This window comes from Hypanus sabinus, chromosome 6, assembly GCF_030144855.1.
Source record: "Hypanus sabinus isolate sHypSab1 chromosome 6, sHypSab1.hap1, whole genome shotgun sequence".
NCBI lineage: Eukaryota > Metazoa > Chordata > Chondrichthyes > Myliobatiformes > Dasyatidae > Hypanus > Hypanus sabinus.
This window is the reverse complement of record NC_082711.1, coordinates 48440960-48461311: the sequence shown is the minus strand read 5'-3', so window position 1 is coordinate 48461311 and position 20352 is coordinate 48440960. Positions and strand designations below refer to the sequence as shown.

Here is a 20352-nt window from a genome sequence, read left to right as displayed (position 1 = left end):
CAATCTAGATGTTAATTGTGAAGTTTTCTTTGACACCTCCCCAAATTTTGCAACATCCTGGTGAATAATCATAAAAATAAATATTAACCTTCCAACAGAATGTGGGTCAACCTGGTCCTTTCTTCAAAGAGTATAGCTGCAATACAAAAAATGAAACATTCTGAAAATAAAACAATGCAAGTTTGGTGGGGATGGTGGTTGGTGCTTGGAATTTTACTGGGGATGGATGAAATATTAAAACATCTCAAGTTAGATCTCAACCTCTGTTGAAACTCTCCACTAATGGAGACAGGCAAAGTGCCATAAAAAAAATAGCAACTGACCTCCTAGTCAACCCTTGCCAGCTAGGTTTCCAAGATACGCAGGCTCAGCAGTTATGGGGAGACGGGAATGTTTTGGGAAGATATCTTTATATAGTATATCATTCTGACCAGTAGTAACAGAAATGTTTCCTCTCAGTTCTCCAAACTAACCATTGTGCCTTAGGTCAGACCACTCTCTATTTCCACGTAGGTCATGCCCCCAGGGTAAGTGATTAGACAGCTAACAATGAGCTGTTCCCTTTGTACTTAGATAATGTCCTTCATAACATTGTGAACACTGTGATACTTTTAAGAGCTTTACCACCTATAATGCACCTTCGAGACATTGTTAGATAGGGTATGCAGCAGCTGAAGTTTCAGTGGATGAAGTCGTAAAAACATCATTGTGATGATAGCCATGTTTTCTAAAAACACCATTAGCAATGAGACAAACTTGAAATCTTCCTTGTATGAACAAATATTGTCATGTCTAATTGAGGTCAAATAAGTTTTCTCTTTAAAGTACTATTTAAAAAATATGCTGTCCACAGTGTGTCTCAGAACAATGTTGAATTTGGTATTCAAGCCTACATTTTGTATTCAAGTTTCTGTGTTAGGTATTGAATCCACAAAATTCTGTTCAGAAGAAAGACTGTAACATAATGCACCATTCAACATCTATTTGGTTCACCTGCATTTTTAAAGCTGAAGGCAACTTTCTGTAGTATGGTCCAAACAAATTCAATCAGGTACAGTTAGGGACTTCCAAGAATTTATTGAATGTTGTGCTTTCCAAATAAGTTCACTATTTAATGTCATAATCTACCAGCTACTTTGTAAGATTTGACATTAAACAAGAACAATGTGGACTAAGACAAGGAAATCTATTGAAGGCATATTTTTTCCTGCAGTTTATTTTGTTCATACTAAATAAATGTAGAATACATTTGCAATGATTTCCTTTTCATATATTCTTAATGCTTCTCTACAATTGTTCAGCAATTTATATCCTGAAGTACAATGTTACAATAATATCCCTGCAGAGTGTGATGATACTTTCCAACGCTTTGTTGTGTGGCCAACTCCTATTAAATTACTATTCAACTATATTTCTCTGTTATTGATGTAACTTTTCTGGTAAATTTTAAACTATTAAGTCTGAAATGATAGATTCAGATTCAACTCCATTGATAGCTTCTCAAGAAAACCAATATTCTTGATACAGAATGAATATTTAGCATCTTTATACAACACAGAAAATTGTTGTTTTGTTACCTTAAACAATTCTATGTCAAAGAAATATTAGCAAGAATTTGTGATAATAATACATTTGAATTGTAGTCTTGTTGCAACGACATTTCCATTTTTGCATTTACATGCATATATTGTCTGAATATGAAAACTATAGGCAGAATGTATATGACAAGTTATGAGGATCAAAAGGTAACAGGGTGCATTTTACAATACAGTTTACTTTTTCCAAAACATACCCTATTCTTTAGTGTTGTGGAATATATATAAATTTATGTCTCTCTATCAGGTTGATGTCTTGCTCGAGTTTTTTCATTTTGGCTTCAAGATTTTGTTTATGGTGTTGCTTGGAAAGAGTATCTATCAATATTGAAAGACCTTGAAATTCACGATTTAGTTCCTCCCAGTTCTGCTTCAGTCCCTGAAACGTTACCAGAAATAGAAAAGCAAACAAGTCAATTTTGTGTTATCAGTCTAAAAGTATAACAGTAATATTTAACCTACCTTGGAATGAAGTATCAACTTGCATTCAAAATTAAATATTAAACAACACACAAAATGCTGCAGGAACTCAGCAGGCCAGGCAGCATCTATCAAAAAGAGTCCAGTCGTCGTTTCTGGCCCAGACCCAGGGTCCTGCTGAAAGGTCTCAGCCAGAAATGTTGACTGTACTCTTTTCCACAGATGCTGCCTGGCCTGCTGAGTTCTTCCGGAGAGGGAGAGGGAGAGAGAGAGAGGGAGAGAAAGAGAGAGGGAGAGAGAGAGAGAGAGAGAGAGAGAGAGAGGGAGTGGGGGAGAGGGAGAGAGAGAGAGAGAGAGATTGATTCCAGCATCTGCAGATTCTCTCTTGTTTCTGATTAAACATTTAGCAATTATTTTCATTTAATGACATGATAAGAATGCCATGATACTGAGGAGAGCAGATTGTGAAGTTAAAATTTTGCTGGCCAATATATCTACCTGAGCAAGTCAATTCAGAAATAAAAACTCTGCTACAATTAAAGGACTTCTAAAATTTGGAACAGCTATTTAGAAATCATTTAATAAACAAAAAATTCTGAAATAAGAGAGAAGTAATCTTAGGTTGAGTCTTCCAACCTGTTAAGATAAATGCATCGAACCACTAAAAGCAGTGAAATTCTCCCTTTTCCTTGTGCTGACTCATTACTGAAGAGTCCAAAACTAATACAACTCTCTTCCTAACAAAATAACTGGAGCTTGTAGTCTAGTGTGGGAATTCAACACCAAAAACCAAGGAACAGTACTTTCTTCATCCTTGTTTTTAAAACAGTTCAGATGGATTCAAAGTCCAATGTCTTTCAATATGTGAAGACAATGTAATGGATGCTCAGTATGGCAGGAAGAGCCACTCATTTGCATTTTTCCCTGGGGCACTGAAAATGAGTGGATTTTCCTGCCATACTATGGTTCTGATCTCTACTAATTAGATGGCAACTACAATGTTTTCTGAGATTGTGACAATCTATCTCCTTATAAATTCACACCAGTCCTTAAAAGAGGAACAAGAGTTGGAGAGTAATATGTAGAAGAAGTGGATGGAAGAGAAAATCCAAATAAAAACTGTGAGTTAAATAAGGGTATAGTGTGAACTACAAAGCAGGTAGCTAACAATGAGATAACAACATAACAGGGAAATATACAGTGCAGCTCCTCAGGAGCCAGTAGTAAGGCTGCAGCCTTTTGTAGTATGTGTTAATGAAATGGGCTTGGATCTGTAGGTACTATTCCAAAATTTGGCAATGGTACAAAATGAAGAGGCATAAGATTGTAATTGGATTTCAAAGAGATATAGGCAGGCTGGTAGAATAGGCATGAAGGCAACAGATGAAAATAAATACTGAGAAGCAGTACATTGATGACGGCATTGGTGCTGCTTCATGCACCCATGCTGAGTTTGTCAATTTCATCAACATTGTCTCCAACTTCCACCCTGTCCTTAAATTCAATTGATCCATTTCCAATGCCCCTCTATCCTTTCTCAATTTATCTGGCTCCATCTCTGTAAACAAACTGTCTACCAATACCTTTTATAAACCTACTGAAACCTATCTTGACTCTTCTTCCTTCTACCCTGTCTCCTGTAAAAATGCCATTCACTTTTCTCAGTTCCTTTGTCTGCACCACATCTGTTCTCAGGATGAGGCTTTCCTGTCCAGGACATCAGAGATGTCATCCTCTTCAAAGAAAGGAATTTCCCTTCTTCCATCATTGACGCTGCCCTCACTAGTATTTCCTCCATTTCCCAAACATCTGCGCTGCCTTAACAGGGATATTCTTCCTCTTGACCTCACCTACCTCTCCATGAGCCTCTGCAACTTCTCTACAACTTTTGCCATCTTCTGCCATCTCAAATACATCTTTACCTGCCCCTCTCATCTTTCCACAGGGATTGCCCACTCCATGATTCCCTTGTCCATTTGACGATCCCCATTAATCTCTCTCTTGGCACATCCCTGCAAATGGCAGAAATGCTACACCTGCTCATTTACCACCTCCCTCACCTTCATTCAGGCCCCAAACAGTTCTATCAGGTGAGGCAATACTTCACCTGCAAATCTGTTGGAGTCATCCTCTGGATCCAGTGCTCCCAACCTGACTTAGATTGGGAGACCACTTTGTTGAGCACCTCTCATCCACAAAAAGCAGGATTTCATGGTGGCCAACCATTTTAATTCCTATCCCCATTCCTATTTTGACATATCAGTCCATTGCCTCCTCAAATGACATGCAGAGGCCACTCTCAGGTTGCAGGAGCAAAACCTTATATTACTTCTAGGTAGCCTCCAACCTAATGGCATAGAACATAGAATAGTACAGCACATTACAGGCCTTTCAGCCCACAATGTTGTGCTGACCCTCAAACCCTGCCTCCCAAATAACCCCCCACCTTAAATTCCTCCATATACCTGTCTAGTAGTCTCTTAAACTTCACTAGTATGTCTGCCCCCACCACTGACTCAGAGGTCATGAATATTGATTTCTCCAACTTCTGGTAATTTTCCCCCTTCCTCTTCCCTGATTACCCCACTCTGATCTTTTACCTTTCCTCCTCCCCTGTTGCCTCTCCTCCTTCCCTTTCTCCCATGTTCCACTCCCCTGCCTTATCAAATTCCTTCTTCTCCATCCCTTTATCTTTTCCACCTATCACGTCCCAGCTTCTTATGTTACCCCCCTCTCCCACCCACCTGGCTTCATCTAAGACCTTCTAGCTTGTCCTATTTCTCCTCCCTCCATCTTATTCTGGCATCTTCCCCCTTCCTTTCCAGTCCTGATGAAGGGTCTCAGCCTGAAACATCAACTGTTTATTTAGTTCCATAGAGGCTGCCTGACTTGCTAAGTTTCTCCAGGATTTTATATGTGTTGCTCCAGATTTCCAGCATCAGCAGAATCTCTTGAGTTTCTGAGAAACAGTTGGCAGGAAGAGTGAGAAGAGGTAATGTAGGTAATTGTGAAATTACAATAGAGTGGGATCAGTTGGGCCACAGGAGAGCAACCAGACATCACAAATTATGGAGTAGGAAGAAGAGTGTCATTTTGAACTCATGAGAAAATGGCAACACTGCATTGCAGTGGGTAAACCGAAGACACTACAGAAGAGTACAACAAGTCTGAGCCATTATTGCCCTCTTACTTCCAACTCATACCAGAGGTCTGATCTATACCGAATAACTGAAATATATAATCATACCGTTAACACATCATTTCTCTCCTCTTCAGATAACATCTTCATTGAACCTTGCCGAATACGCTCCTTTACGTAAGCATCATATTCTTCTTGAGCTTTCTTCTCCTCTTCATTCCGCTTGATTATATAATCTGGTACTTTACCATAGCCCTATTAAGGGAATAATTGAGATTTACACATGGAATATGAAGTACACATACTGTTTTATTGTTGAATTAATTAGTTTGAAGATGACACAAAAATTGGTGGAGTTGTGAATAGTGAAGAAAGTTTAAAGGTAAAGATTAGCATTATTTGTCACAAGTGCGTCGAAACATGACCGACACAATCCAAGGATGTGCCGAGGGAAGCCCACAGGTGCCAGCATACTTTTGGCACCAGCATAGCATGTCCACAACCTACCAGCACTAACTCTACATCTTTGGAGTTTGGAAGGAAACTGAAGCACCCAGAGGAAATCCATGTAGTCACAAGGAGAACATACCAACTTCTTGTAGACAGTGTCAGGAAGTGAACTGCACTCACTTTGCTGCAAAACGTTATGTTAACCATTATGCTACCATGCTGGTCAAGTCATCAAATGGTAGTTCATGATATAGATCAGGTGGAAAATGGCAGATGCATTTTAATCTGGGCAAGTTAGAGATGATGCATTTATTTTAGGGGGTCAAATACAACACGGAAGTACAGTATGTAGTAAATAGCAGGACCCTTTGGAGTATTGCTGTGCAGAGAACTCTTGGAGTGCGAGTCCATTGCTCTTGGGAAGTGACAACACAAGTGGATAAGATGATAAAGCATGCTTGCTTTCGTCAGTTAGGAAGCAGAGTAGAGAAGTTGGGAAGTCAAGTTGCATATGTATAAAACTATGTTTATCCACCTTTGGAGTATTGTGTGCTGTTCTGTTTGCCATATTATAGTAAGGATGCGGATGCACAGAGTCTGGCCCTGTGACTCAGAAGGGTAGGGAAAGGAAGAGGATGGCAGCAGTGATAGGGGACTCTATAGTTAGGGGGTCAGACAGGCGATTCTGTGGATGCAGGAAAGAAACACGGATGGTAGTTTGCCTCCCAGGTGCCAGGGTCTGGGATGTTTCTGATCGTGTCCATGATATCTTGAAGTGGGAAGGAGAAACATAGAAAATAGGTGCAGGAGTAGGCCATTCGGCCCTTCGAACCTGCACCGCCATTCAGTATGATCATGGCTGATCATCCAACTCAGAACCCTGTACCTGCTTTCCCTCCATACCCCCGAACCCTTTAGCCACAAGGGCCATATCTAACTTCCTCTTAAATATAGCCAATGAACCGGCCTCAACTGTTTCCTGTGGTAGAGAATTCCACAGATTCACCACTCTCTGTGTGAAGAAGTTTTTCCTCATCTCGGTTCTAAAAGGCTTTCCCTTTATCCTTAAACTGTGATCTCTCATTCAGAACTTCCCCAACATCGGAAACAATCTTCCTGCATCTAGCCTGTCCAATCCCTTTAGAATTTTATATGTTTCAATAAGATGCCCCCTCAGTCTTCTAAATTCTAGTGAGTATAAGCCTAGTCGATCCAGTCTTTCTTCGTATGAAAGTCCTGCCATCCCAGGAATCAATCTAGTGAACCTTCTCTGTACTCCCTCTATAGCAAGAATGTCTTTCCTCAGATTAGGGGACCAAAATTGCACACAATATTCTAGGTGCAGTCTCACCAAGGCCTTGTACAACTGCCAGAGGTTGTGGTACATATTGGTACCAACGACATAGGTAGGAAAATGGAGGAGGTCCTGAAAACAGACTACAGGGAGTTAGGAAAGAAGCTGAGAAGCAGGATGTCAAAGGTAGTAATCTCAGGATTACTGCCTGTACCATGTGACAGTGAGTATAGGAATAGAATGAAGTGGAGGATAAATGCATGGCTGAGGAATTGGAGCAGGGGGCAGGGATTCAGATTTCTGGATCATTGGGACCTGTTCTGGGGTAGATGTGACCTGTACAAAAAGGACGGGTTGCACTTGAATCTGAGGGGGACCAATATCCTGGCAGGAAGGTTTGCTAAGGCGATTGGGGAGAGGTTAAACTAGAATTGCTGGGGGGTGGGAACCAAACTGAAGTGACGGAGGAAAGGGAGGTTGGCTTACAAATAGTGAAAGCTTGGACACAGTACAAAAGGGAGGATAGGCAGGTGATAGAGAAGGGATGCGCTCAGACTGATGATTTGACATGTGCCTATTTTAATGCGAGGAGTATTATGAATAAAGCGGATGAGCTTAGAGCGTGGATTAGCACTTGGAGCTATGATATTGTGGCCAATACAGAGATTTGGATGGTGCAGGGGCAGGAATGGCTACTTCAAGTGCCAGGCTTTAGATGTTTCAGAAAGGATAGGGAGGGAGACAAAAGAGGTGGGGGGGGGGCGTGGCACTGCTGATCAGAGATAGTGTCACAGCTTCAGAAAAGGAGGAAGTCATGGAGGAGTTGTCAATGGAGTCTCTGTGGATGGAAGTTAGGAATAGGGAGGGGTCAATAACTCTGCTGGGTGTTTTTTATAGATCACCCAACAGTAACAGGGGAATTGAGGAACAGATACGGAGACAGATTCTGGAAAGGAGTAATAATAACAGGGTTGTTGTGGTGGGAGATTTTAATTTCCCAAATATTGATTGGCATCTCCCTAGGAAAAAGGGTTTAGATGGGGTACAGTTTGTTAGGTGTGTTCAGGAAGGTTTCTTAATACACTATGTAGATAGGCTTACAAGAGGAGAGGCTGTACTTGACTTGGTATTGGGAAAAGAACTTGGTCAGGTATCAGGTCTGAGTGGGAGAGCATTTTGGAGACAGTGATCACAATTCTACCTCATTTATCAGAGCATTGGAGAGAGATAGGAACAGACAAGTTAGGAAAATGTTTAATTGGAGTAAGGGGAAATATGAGGCTATCAGGCAGGAACTTAGAAGCATAAATTGGAAACAGATGTTCTCAGGGAAATGTACCGAAGAAATGTGGCAAATGTTCAGGGGATATTTGTGTGGGGTTCTGAGTAGGTACATTTCAATGAGACATGGAAAGGATGGTAGGGTACAAGATCTGTGGTGTACAAAGGCTGTTGTAAAGCTAGTCAAGAAGAAAAGAAGAACTTACGAAAGGTTCAAAAAACTGGATAATGATAGGAATCTAGAAGATTATAAGGCTACTAGAAAGGAGCTTAAGAATGAAATGAGTAGAGCCAGAAGGGGCCATGAGAAGGCCTTGGCAGACAGGATTAAGGAAAACCACAAGGCATTCTACAAGTATGTGAAGAGCAAGAGGTTAAGATGTGGGATATTAGGACCAATCAAGTGTGACAGTGGAAAAGTGTGTATGGAACTGGAGGAAATAGCAGAGGTACTTAATGAATAGTTTGCTTCAGTATTCACTACGGAAAAGGATCTTGGTGATTGTAGGGATGACCTGCAGTGGACTGAAAAGCTTGATAATGTAGATATTAAGAAAGAGGATGTGCTGGAGCTTTTGGAAAGCATCAAATTGGATAAGTCACTGGGACCAGATGAGATATACCCCAAGCTACTGTGGGAAGTGAGGGAGGAGATTGCTGAGCCTCTGGGAATGTTCTTTGCATCAACAATGAGGATGGGAAAGGTTCTGTAGAATTGGAGGGTTGCGGATGTTGTTCCCTTATTCAACAAAGGGAGGAGGGATAGCCCAGGAAATTATAGGCCAGTGAGTCTTACTTCAATGGTTGGTAAGTTGATGGAGAAGATCCTGAGAGACAGGATTTATGAACATTTGGAGAGGCATAATATGATTAGGAATAGTCAGCATGGCTTTGCCAAAGGCAGGTTGTGCCTTACAAGCCTGATTGAATTTTTTGAGGATGCAACTAAACACATTGATGAAGGTAGAGCCGTAGATGTAGTGTACATGGATTTTAGCAAGGCATTTGATAAGGTACCCCATGCAAGGCTTATTGAGAAAGTAAGGAGGCATGGGATCTAAGCGGACATTGCTTTCTATATCCAAAACTGGCTTGCAAACAGCAGGCAAAGAGTGGTTGTAGACGGGTCATATTCTGCATGGAGGCCGGTGACCAGTGGTGTGCCTCAGGGATCTGTTCTGGGACCCCTACTTTTTGTGATTTTTATAAATGACCTGGATGAGTAAGTGGAGGGATGGCTTAGTAAATTTGCTGATGACACAAAGGTTGGAGGTGTTGTGGATAGTGTGGAGGGCTGTCAGAAATTATAACAGGACATTGATGGGATGCAAAACTGGGCTGAGAAGTGGCAGATAGAGTCTAACTCAGTTAAATGTGAGGTGGTTCATTTTGGTAGGTCAAATATGATGGTAGAATATAGTATTAATGGTAAGACTCTTGGCAACATGGAGGATCAGAGGGACCTTGGTGTCCGAGTCCATAGGATGCTCAAAGCAGCTGCACAGGCGACTCTGTGGTTCAGAAGGCATATGGTACATTGGCCTTCATCAATCGTGGGATTGAGTTTAAGAGCTCAGCAGTAATGTTGCAGTTATATAGGACCCTGGTCAGACCCCACTTGGAGTACTGTGCCCAATTCTGGTCGCCTCACTACAGGAAGGACGTGGAAACCATAGAAAGGGTGCAGAGGAGATTTACAAGGATCTTGCCTGGATTGGGGAGCATGCCTTATGAGAATAGGTTGAGTGAACTCAGCCTTTTCTCCTTGGAGTGATGGAGGATGAGAGGTGACCTGATAGAGGTGTTCAAGATAACGAGAGGAATTGAACGTGTGGATAGTAGAAGGCTTTTCTCCAGGGCTGAAATGGCTAGTATGAGAGGGCATAGTTTTAAGGTGCTTAAAAGTAGATATAGAGGAGATGTCAGGAGTAAGCTTTTTAAGCAGAGAGTGGTGTGTGTGGAATGGGCTGCCAGCGGTGGTGGTGGAGGCGGAAACAATAGGGTCTTTTAAGAGACTCCTGGATGGCTGCATGGAGCTTAGGAAGATAGAGGGGTATGGGTAAAGCCTAGGTAGTTTTAAGGTAGGGACATGTTCGGCTCAACTTTGTGGGCCGAAGGGCCTGTACTGTGCTGTAGGTTTTCTATGTTTCTAGAATAAGTAATCAGAGTGTTTTACCTAGGTGAAAGTGTCAAATACTGGAGAGAGCTTTAAGTGAAAGTTGAAAGGAGATTTGCAAGGCATGATATTTTACACATAAGAGCGTATGGAATGCACTGCGAGTGGAGGTGTTCCAGTCTTGCCCACCCTTATTTACAAACATTGAGAAGTTCTCAGGGCGATACTGACCAGGAATAATTGCTTGTTATACCATATTGATGCATTACGCAAATGTGTTTAGGGAAATAAGTTCAGACATCAGTTCTTTACCCCAAGAACTCAAACATGACATTAAGTAGGATAAAATTTCAAAGAATTAGATAAGTTCACATTGGTAAATCAATGTATTCATTTGATACCTGTGCCTTTTAATGTCTACATCAAAAAATTTACATAGATGCTTGAGCCTCTCCTAAGTAGTTAAAATTAATTATGTTTCTTAATGTTATGACTTAGTTTTCTGAAAGCAGAGCATGGATACTGAACAGGTACACTTTTCAAAAATGCAGTTGCCGTAAGTCAAAGGACTTACTTTTCACTCAGCATTCTGTTGTGTTCGTCCACCTATTTTACATTTTATGAAAAGGAATAAAATAATGCTAAGTATTATTCAGGAAAAATCTGCATTACCTTCATTATAGATTGAAGAAAGGGATTAAGAAATAGCAGTTTTTTGTTTCATGGTCTATAAATTTCAAGAATATTTAAATCATTTTCCAATGTTAAGTGCACTTTGAAGTTACAGCTCAAGTAATTACTGTTAAAGGCAGTGACATGTGCAACAGAACATGACTGTGTTAGTGTGGCTAAAGATTAAGATTTCCAGAAGCTATAGTGGTAGGGATTAGAGCAAGACTGTAAGATTCTTAGGAACTGAGGGGAAAAGGAGATTTGTACATGGAAGCATGGTTAAAGTACATGCACACCAAAATGCTTCACAGAATGTGAGAAAAAACATACTATAGACAGTTACTGAGTAAGTATTCAAATGTCTCATGCTCCAAGTATATTCCAATTAAGTAATTTGAGACCAGTCATGCTTGTAATATAACTATTTCCAGTCAGTAGTAGTATTATGCAAACACATGAATTAGGAGCAGGTCTAGACCATTGAGCCCTCAGGTTTGCTCCACCGTTTAATAAAGTCGTAGCTAATCTAAAATGATCCATTTACCTGCGGTAATATTTCATTCTTATTTATCAATTATCTATCTACCACTGCTTTCAAGATATTCAAAGACTTTAGTTCCACTAGCCTTTGAGGAAGGATGTTCCAAAGGCTCATAACCTTTAAAAAAAAAGCCTATTCTCTGGTTTGAAACAGCAATCCTTTATTTTGAACACTGATTTAATCTAGAGCCCCAGATCTAGATTCTCCCTTAATAGTAGCATCTGAATATACATCCTGAGAAAACTCTGCACTACGTTAAGCGACTTATTCAAGTGCCCTCTTATTTTTCTAAACTCCAATGGGTAAGAGGCTAGCCTTCCCAAAATTATTGTCAGAAATCAACTTACCTGTTTCAGATAATACTTGTGTAAACTTTCTCTGTATTCCTTTATACATTAAAGAAATGTTGCATTAAAAAGCAATGCTAATGAAGATATTAGGACACCCACTTCTTTGTAAAGGCACAAAAGTCACCCAAGAATTATAGACCTGGCTTACTGTCTTGTTTAATAGAAGGCATTGTATATTTAATATTTCATTAAGATTTGAGTAATATTGTAAATGTATTGTTTAATTAAGCATTCTTTGTTGTTTATATAATTCATCATGGGTTATATGTAAAAGTAAGTTGATGGCATTCCTCATTTTTGCATGCCTCACTAAAGTATGAACCAAGAAGACACATTACTCCCTGCCTCCATGTTTTTCTTTCGATTAGTTTTATGTTTTGGAGTTTCAAAACATAATAAAGGCATCTTCATATAGTAATTCCTTGGTACTGCAGTGAAGTACAAGCGTAGATCATGTCTTCAGTTCTCAGCAGCAAGAATTTAATTTATGATCTTCTTTTATAACTGTTGAAGTGCTATGAGAGAAGGTAATTTCAATAATTTCTATCATAAAATGTCACACATTTTTTTCATTCACATGACATTTTCTACAATGTTTTGGAAAGTAGGCGGGTTGTCTCATTTCCTGTTCTAGAAGGAATACAATAGATGCCTGCAGAGATTGAGGTCCTCCAAGAGGACTACAACCTTGCCATAAGGTGTGGAGGCTTGCATGCCTCAATAACCTGGAGAGCTATGTTGGCTGGAGTCAGAGCTTTATGCTTTATGCTTTAGCTCTTTGTAGGGTCACCCATGCCAAACAGGTCAGAGTAGAGAACTGACTAAGAGTTGTCCTTTAGTCCTCGAGGTTCAGGGGTTCAGCTCAGGTCTAACAACCCTGACTGGTAAAACAAAACTGTTAAGGAAACAGCAATGATGAATCCTTCTGCATCTGTGCACAATGGTAGTCCTGAGTCTCCATCTGGAACTCTAATGACTGACAGTAGTGAAAACTGAGCTACTGACACAATGAAGGACGCCCTAAACATTGCCAGTGATGAGGAACTTCATTGCTGCCCTAAATACCAGCAGCATAACAGGCAGTAGGTAGGTAGGGTAGAGACCGAGGTAAAATGACATTATAAATTAATGCATATATATATTAACTATATATTCTTTAGTTAAACATAGAATTCCTTATAGTAGAGGTAGAATGGTTTGTGAGACACAAAATCAAACTTGACATGAAAATACTGCTCTAAAATATTATAGAGGTAAAAGAGGTTGAGAGAGAGAGAGAGAGGGAGGGGAGAGAAGAGAGCTGAATGGTTAAAGATAGGAACAAGATGAAATTATTGTTATTTGAACATCCTTCATCGGTCATGTTATTCACAATTTAGAATGCACTCTCTTAAAATAAATAATCTTTGCCTGTCTCGCTGAGCATGAGACATCTGATGAGAGGTTTGACAGCTTCACATATTCCTGTTTCTGATTCACCAGCTCACTGTCATAAGACCTTACTTATTCAAGCGCCAGCCTACACATAGCCACTTGGGAGGAGGTAAGGAGTGAGATCATAGACACAGACTTTCATATAAAATCTATCTTTTGCCATGAAAACAAGAAGGACTTCTTGCAAGCTTTGCTGTTGTTGATTATGATGATGCAGCTCTAAAACTCATATATTCAAGCTCCACATTATAAATGTTAAATCAATACTCTCAAAATACTTAAATTGTAAGAATTATTTATTTTGAGATACAGCACAGGACAGCCGCTTCTGGCCTAAAGAGCTGCACCCACCAGAATCCCACCTATTTAACACTGGCCTAATCACAGGACAACTTACAATGACCAATTGTATGACCAAATGACTAAATGAACTGTGGGAGGAAACCAGAGCATCTGGAGAAAACCCTCATGGTTACAGAGAAAATATACAAACTCCTTACAGGCAGCACTGGAATTGAACTCCAGTTTCAGAACAACTGGGCTGTAATAGCGTTGTACTATCTGCTATGCTGCTATGGCTCCCCAATTATATTAATGTAATAGAATCATTTTAATATCCAATATTGCAATAATTCATCCTGACTTTACTTCAGGATGCACTGGGATTGACTTTTGCATGGCTGTATAAACACATGCAAACTATCTTACTGGGTAGCAGATTAAATAAGGTGATGAACAATTTAGCCTCTAATGCTGTTTCACTTCTATCCCCAAGGTATGTAATTTGGAAGCTATCCTCTTTCTCAGTTAGTTACTTGATTTCTTTCAGACCCTCAATAAGTAATTTACAGTTGGAAACACAGAATACTGCAAATGCTGGAATCTGGAGCAAAAATATTTGTTGGAGGAAGTGAAGAGGAACTGCTGGAGGAACTTGCACTTATTTGATGTACTTGATGTATTGAAATCTAGTTCTGCTGAATTAACCGCTGGGAGCATATACGTGATCCAAATAAAATAGCATTTCAGAGTATGTTCTCTCTAATCTGTTAACTGCTCCCTAAAAATACCTTAAACTCAGATGTTTTGTCCAGGTACAAAAGGGAAGTGGGATCTAGCTGAGCAGTCATTTTGGAGCTTACATTTTTGTGAATGGCTGTGTTTGAGCTGTAAGTGCTGAGGCTCTGGGAGAGAGGGCTGAGCAGCTAGGAGCAGGTGTTGGAGATCAGGGTAACTACCAGTGTTTTTAATGTCTTTGTTTGTAGGCAGTGCACCAAACTGCAGCTTCTGACCGAAGGAACTGGAACGGCAGCTGGATGTACTTATGATCATCTGGAATGCTGAGGGCATCATAATCATGAGGTCTTCAGACCAAAGGTACAGGTTACAGATAGTGACTACCAGCAGAGGTAAGGGGAAGGAAGAGTACAGGACCCCCCAGGGCTATTCCTCTCAGCCGCAAGTCATTTGGATAATGCAGGAGGTAGGATGATGGGGGGAATGACAACAAGGTACAGCAGCAGCCATCAGACCAGTAACACTGTGGCTCACCAAGGCTCAGTGTTGGAGGGTAAAGGCAGGCAGAACAATAGTGATAAGAGACTCAATAGTTAGGTAACAGACAGGAATTTCTGCAGCTGCAAAAGAGATGCCAGGATGGTGTATTGCTTCGTGAGTCGAAGATGTCTCAAAGTAGCTGCAGAACATTCTCAAGGAGGAGGGTGAACAGTTAAAGATCATGCACCTTAGCAACAAAGACTTATGTAGAAAGGAGGAAGTAAGCAATGAGTATATCATTGGTGAATTTGGAATCCTTCTCCATGTTGTCAATGCAGATTGTGGACCTAGTATCCAGGTGTTACCTCATACCAGTCTGAAAGAGACTCATTTATTTTCTACCCTGTTTTCCATGAGCCAAGCAGTTTTTAATTCATTCTAACACTCTTTCTCTGATAATCTGAGTTTTCAATTTAAGTATCAGGTTTCTTCTGATAATTTTGGTATAAGGATCTTGAAGCATTAGGGTATCAGCTTGAAGAGCAGTAAAAATTGCCACTTTATTCTGCAGGAACTTGTGCAAATACAGACTCAGTATGAATTAAAATAATGAATTCCAAGCTTCATTTTTGGATTAAATGATTAATTTTCTTCTACTTTGCACCTGGGATGTCTATTCAACAGGTGAAAATGTGGCTAGTGGCCTCTTTTGTAATGTCCTGGGGTATCAGCATTTACTAAAGAGTAGGATCTAATGTAATAAATCAGGAGATGCCTATCTATGTGCTACTTTTACATAATCCCCACAAACAACACAAATTTTGACTTGCTTTTCTCCATTTGTTGTCAGTGACAGTGCCCAGCAATGGATCATAGTTTCTGTACAGTGCCATTGTCCAACCAAGGAATAAAGATGAACGGCACCAACAAAATAAGAATTCTCAGCTTGGAGAACAATCCCTACTCTTTTTGAAAAGCAGCATAAAAAGACTTGGCTATTCACAGTTCTGTTGCAGGTTTCTTCTAAATAATTCTATTAATTCTTGTTGAAATATAAGAATGCAAGAAGGCAGACACTCCATGATCCAGGAACAGCTTCTTCCCCTCTGCCATCCAATTTCTGAATGGACATTGAACCCAATGTCCCAATGTCATTATTTTTTAAATCTCTATTTTTGCACTACTTATTTAATTTAACTATTTTATATATACACACACACTTACTGTAATTCACTTTTTTTCTATTATTATGTACTGCATTGTACTGCTGCCACAAAGACAACACATTTCACATCTTGTGTTTGCAATATCAAATCTTATTCTGAAAAATGAGCCAGAGATGATCATTGAAACCTGTTGCAGATTTCAATGGGAGAACAGATGATATGATCTTAGCTTTAACTCCACTTTACCCTCTGCATCTCATAACCCTTAACTCTAATAGTCCAAAAAGCTGCCAATATATCCTCTCATGAGCTATCTTACCACATCACATATTTATTCCAACCTCTCATTCTTTTAAAGTCCAGCTCATAAAGGCCCAACCTGTTCAACCTTTCCTCAGAAGAACTCCTTTCTATGTATTGATATAGAGAATTCTCACTCATCTATCTTGAATGTAATCTATCACTCTGCTAATAAGGAGACCACAGTTTTACATAGTTCTCCAGTTACATCCTCACCAACACCCCACACTTTAACACCTGGACTTCACTATTTAAAGTCCATCCTCTTTATATCACATGCTTTTATTTCATTTTCTTGCTTATGATCTTGATGTGCATTCCTGCTAACTTTCTGTTTCCTGCAGGGAGCTACCCTTTCATACCATTTTAATTACCTTCATTGAACTTTAAGGCACTACATGCACGTCTTAATTTCTCAAATACAAACTAAATGCAATTCTACAATTAGCACCGTTTCAATATTCAGCTTTCTTGGGCATCATTATTTCGCAGGACCTCATTTGGAAGAACCATATCTCCTTCATTAACCATCCGGCTCAGCAGAGGATGTACTTCTTGTGATAGCTGGTAAAAATCCCCCTACTCCAGAACATACTGGAGCAATTCTACAATACTATCATAGAAAGCATCCTCACATTAGTCATTACTGTTTCGTTTTGTGCAGCATCCTTTCAGAATATATGAAAATGACAGGGAGAGCAGAAAAGTCATTGGATGCTCTGCAGTACTCATATATGTCTTGGGCAAAGAAGCGGGCAGGAAACATCATTATGGACACTATACACCCTGCAAAGTACCTTTTCCAAAAATTCCCTACTGGAAAGTGCTATAAAACAAAAATTTCATGCCATCTTAATGTTTAATGTGGATAAATGTGAGGTTATCCACTTCGGTGGCAAGAACAGGAAGGCAGATTACTATCTAAATGGAGTCAAGTTAGGAAAAGGGGAAGTACAACAAGATCTAGGTGTTGTACATCAGTCAATGAAAGCAAGCATGCAGGTACAGCGGGCAGTGAAGAAAGCTAATGGCATGCTGGCTTTTATAACAAGAGGAATTGAGTATAGGAGTAAAGAGGTCCTTCTGCAGCTGTACAGGGCCCTGGTGAGACCCCACCTGGAGTATTGTGTGCAGTTTTGGTCTCCAAATTTGAGGAAGGACATTCTTGCTATTGAGGGAGTACAGCGTAGGTTCACAAGGTTAATTCCCAGAATGGCGGGACTGTCATATGTTGAAAGATTGGAGCGACTGGGCTTGTATACACTGGAATTTAGAAGGATGAGAGGGGATCTGATTGAGACATATAAGATTATTAAGGGATTGGACACACTGGAGGCAGGAAGAATGTTTCCACTGATGGGTGAGTCCAGAACTAGAGGCCACAGTTTAAGAATAAGGGGTAGGCCATTTAGAACAGAGATGTTGAAAAACTTTTTCACCCAGAGAGTGGTGGATATGTGGAATGTTCTGCCCCAGAAGGCGTTGGAGGCCAAGTCTCTGGATGCATTCAAGAGAGAGTTAGATAGAGCTCTTATAGATAGTGTGGTCAAGGGATATGGGGAGAGGGCAGGAACGGGGTACTGATCAGCCTTGATCACAGTGAATGGCAGTGCTAACTAGAAGGGCCGAATGGCCTACTCCTGCACCTACTGTCTATTGTCTGTTGTCTATTATCTTAGAAGTTTCATCTTTCAGACATTTAATCTGATCAATCATTTTAGTTAGCACCCTGCCCCCCCCCCACTAACTTCAATCTATTACCTCTTTCACTGGAATGCACTTAAAACATTTTAAAATCACTTTTTAAAATGTTGTTATGTACTTTTTATTCCATATCTGCACTTTAACTGCTACCTTATTATTATATAATTCTTTATAATTGTTGAATGTTGTGTTTTGTTGCATCTTGAAGCAACACCACAACAAATTCCTTATACACGTACAGTATTGTGTATGGTTAATGAAGTTAATCCCCGATCAAATGCCATTTGGAAACCTTGCTAGCTATATCATGAAGACCTAAATTTGTCAAATAAAGGTTTATTTTTAATAATAACATGCTGACTTTCTGTGAAGGTATTATGAATTTCTAAATGTACTTCCACTACTTCCTTAATAATGAATTGCAGCATTTTCTCTATGACAGAAATCAGACTAACTACCCACTGTTTCCTTTTCCCTGTTGGTCCTTTCTCAAATAGAGGTGATGCATTTTCTAAACTGTTGGCTTCCTGTGTAGTGGTAAGGAATATTTCCAGAATCAAGGGAATTTTGGAACATCATGACAGTGCATTCATTATCACTGCATCTACTTTATCTAACAACCTTAGATGCAGGCTGTTATGCACACAGTAAATGTCAGCCATTAGTTTCACTCATTCTTTTTCTCTAGCAATCTTGATAATTTTAAATCCTTTTCTCTTTTTACTTCAAGATTTTCTCAAACTAACTGAATCCTGAAATGCTTTAACACATTTTTTCTACCATGAAGACATGAAATATTTCACTGAAGTCTTCACCATTTTCATTGTTCTGATTATAATTTCTTTAACTTATCCCCATTATTGTTTATTTTTCACCTCCATTTCTATTTTTACCATATAACCATATAACAATTACAGCACGGAAACAGGCCATCTCGGCCCTTCTAGTCCGTGCCGACGCTTACACTCACCTAGTCCCACTGACCTGTACTCAGCCCATAACCCTCCATTCCTTTCCTGTCCATATACCTATCCAATTTTACTTTAAATGACAATACTGAACCTGCCTTGACCACTCTACTGGAAGCTGGTAGAAACACTTACTGTCTGTTTTTAATATTTCATGGTAACTTCTTCTCATGACGTATTCTTTGTTGTTTTCTAAAACTTTCCCAATCTTCTGGCTTACCAATCAGAGTTATACTACACAAAATGGGCCTTAAGCCCTCCAGGTCCATGTCAACCAAGATACCCATTTGCCCAGATTTCAAGTTTCAAGATTCAAGTACACTTATTATCAAAGAATATATAAATTATACACCTTGAGGTTTGTTTGCTTACAGGCAGTCACAAAGCCTGAAGAACCCAATTTTTAAAAAGCAACCATAAAAAGAGGAAAAAAAAACACACATTATACAAATAATAGAAGCAAAACAGAGCGTTCCAACCAGATTGAGTCCTTACATATGCTCCCTGGAGCAGCAGGACTAGGCCCAAGCCTACTCATAATAGCCATCCCAGTTCATCATATTTGCAGGGCAAAAGTGCCACAAACCTCGCCAAAATGACAGCCGCTGGAAAGAGGAATGAACATCGTGGGAAAGCAACCAAAATCAGCCCGACCCTCGCCTTTGGTCCTGACACGCAGGCTTTCCAGAGGAATGAACATCACGGAAAAGTGACTGAAATCAGCCCAACCCTCACCTCCGGTCCTGACACGCAGGGTTTCCAGTCTACCTGGGCTGGCGTTTTAATTGTCCAAGCACTGGGTAGTGCCTCTCTCTACGACTAGGCCCTGGTGCAGTGACACAGCCACACTGCACATACTGAAACTAATCTCGATCTCATCAAACTGGCTCAGCACTTGCAGCTATCCAACCTTGCATCCGGGTTAGGTGGGCGGGCATTGAAACGCTTTCACATCGACTCCTCTCCAAATCATTTACCAACTCCTCTCCACGCCGACAGTGATACAAACTCTGTCTGTGACCCTGTCTTGAACACTTTGCCCTTTTGGCCTTGCAATGCATTTGTATGGCCCATCCTTCGAATCAGCTTCACTTTCACTTGCTTCTTCATCATTTGCGGTGATAGCTGACCCCAAATTACTTCAGAAAAGTGTTATCAGTAATGTTTTATTTCTTGCCTTCTGAACTACCAGTGAGCTGTCACACAACTTCATTAGCAGCATCTTAAACCCGAAGAACATTATTTGACCTTTCCTATCCATGTACCTATCCTAGTACCTTTTAAATATTGTTAGTGTACCTGTTCAATCACTTCCTCTAGCTGCTCATTCCATATACTGACCATCCTGTGGGTGAAACAGTTGTTCCTCAAATTCCTATTAAATCTTTCATTTTCCTTATTAAATCAATCATCTTTAGAGCAATA

General features: G+C 40.0%; 1 protein-coding gene across 1 annotated transcript in view; it reads right to left on the bottom strand.

The window, feature by feature from the left end:
• Positions 1-1198: 1198 nt before the first annotated feature.
• Positions 1199-20352, bottom strand: part of enkur (enkurin, TRPC channel interacting protein) — a 28108-nt gene continuing 8954 nt past the window's right edge. The window contains exons 4-5 of the mRNA XM_059972071.1: positions 5263-5409; positions 1199-1974 (exon numbers count right to left, since the gene is read on the bottom strand). Of these exons, the coding sequence (XP_059828054.1) occupies positions 1801-1974; positions 5263-5409 (321 nt within the window). The 3' untranslated portion in view covers positions 1199-1800. The remainder of the gene's footprint in view (positions 1975-5262; positions 5410-20352) is intronic.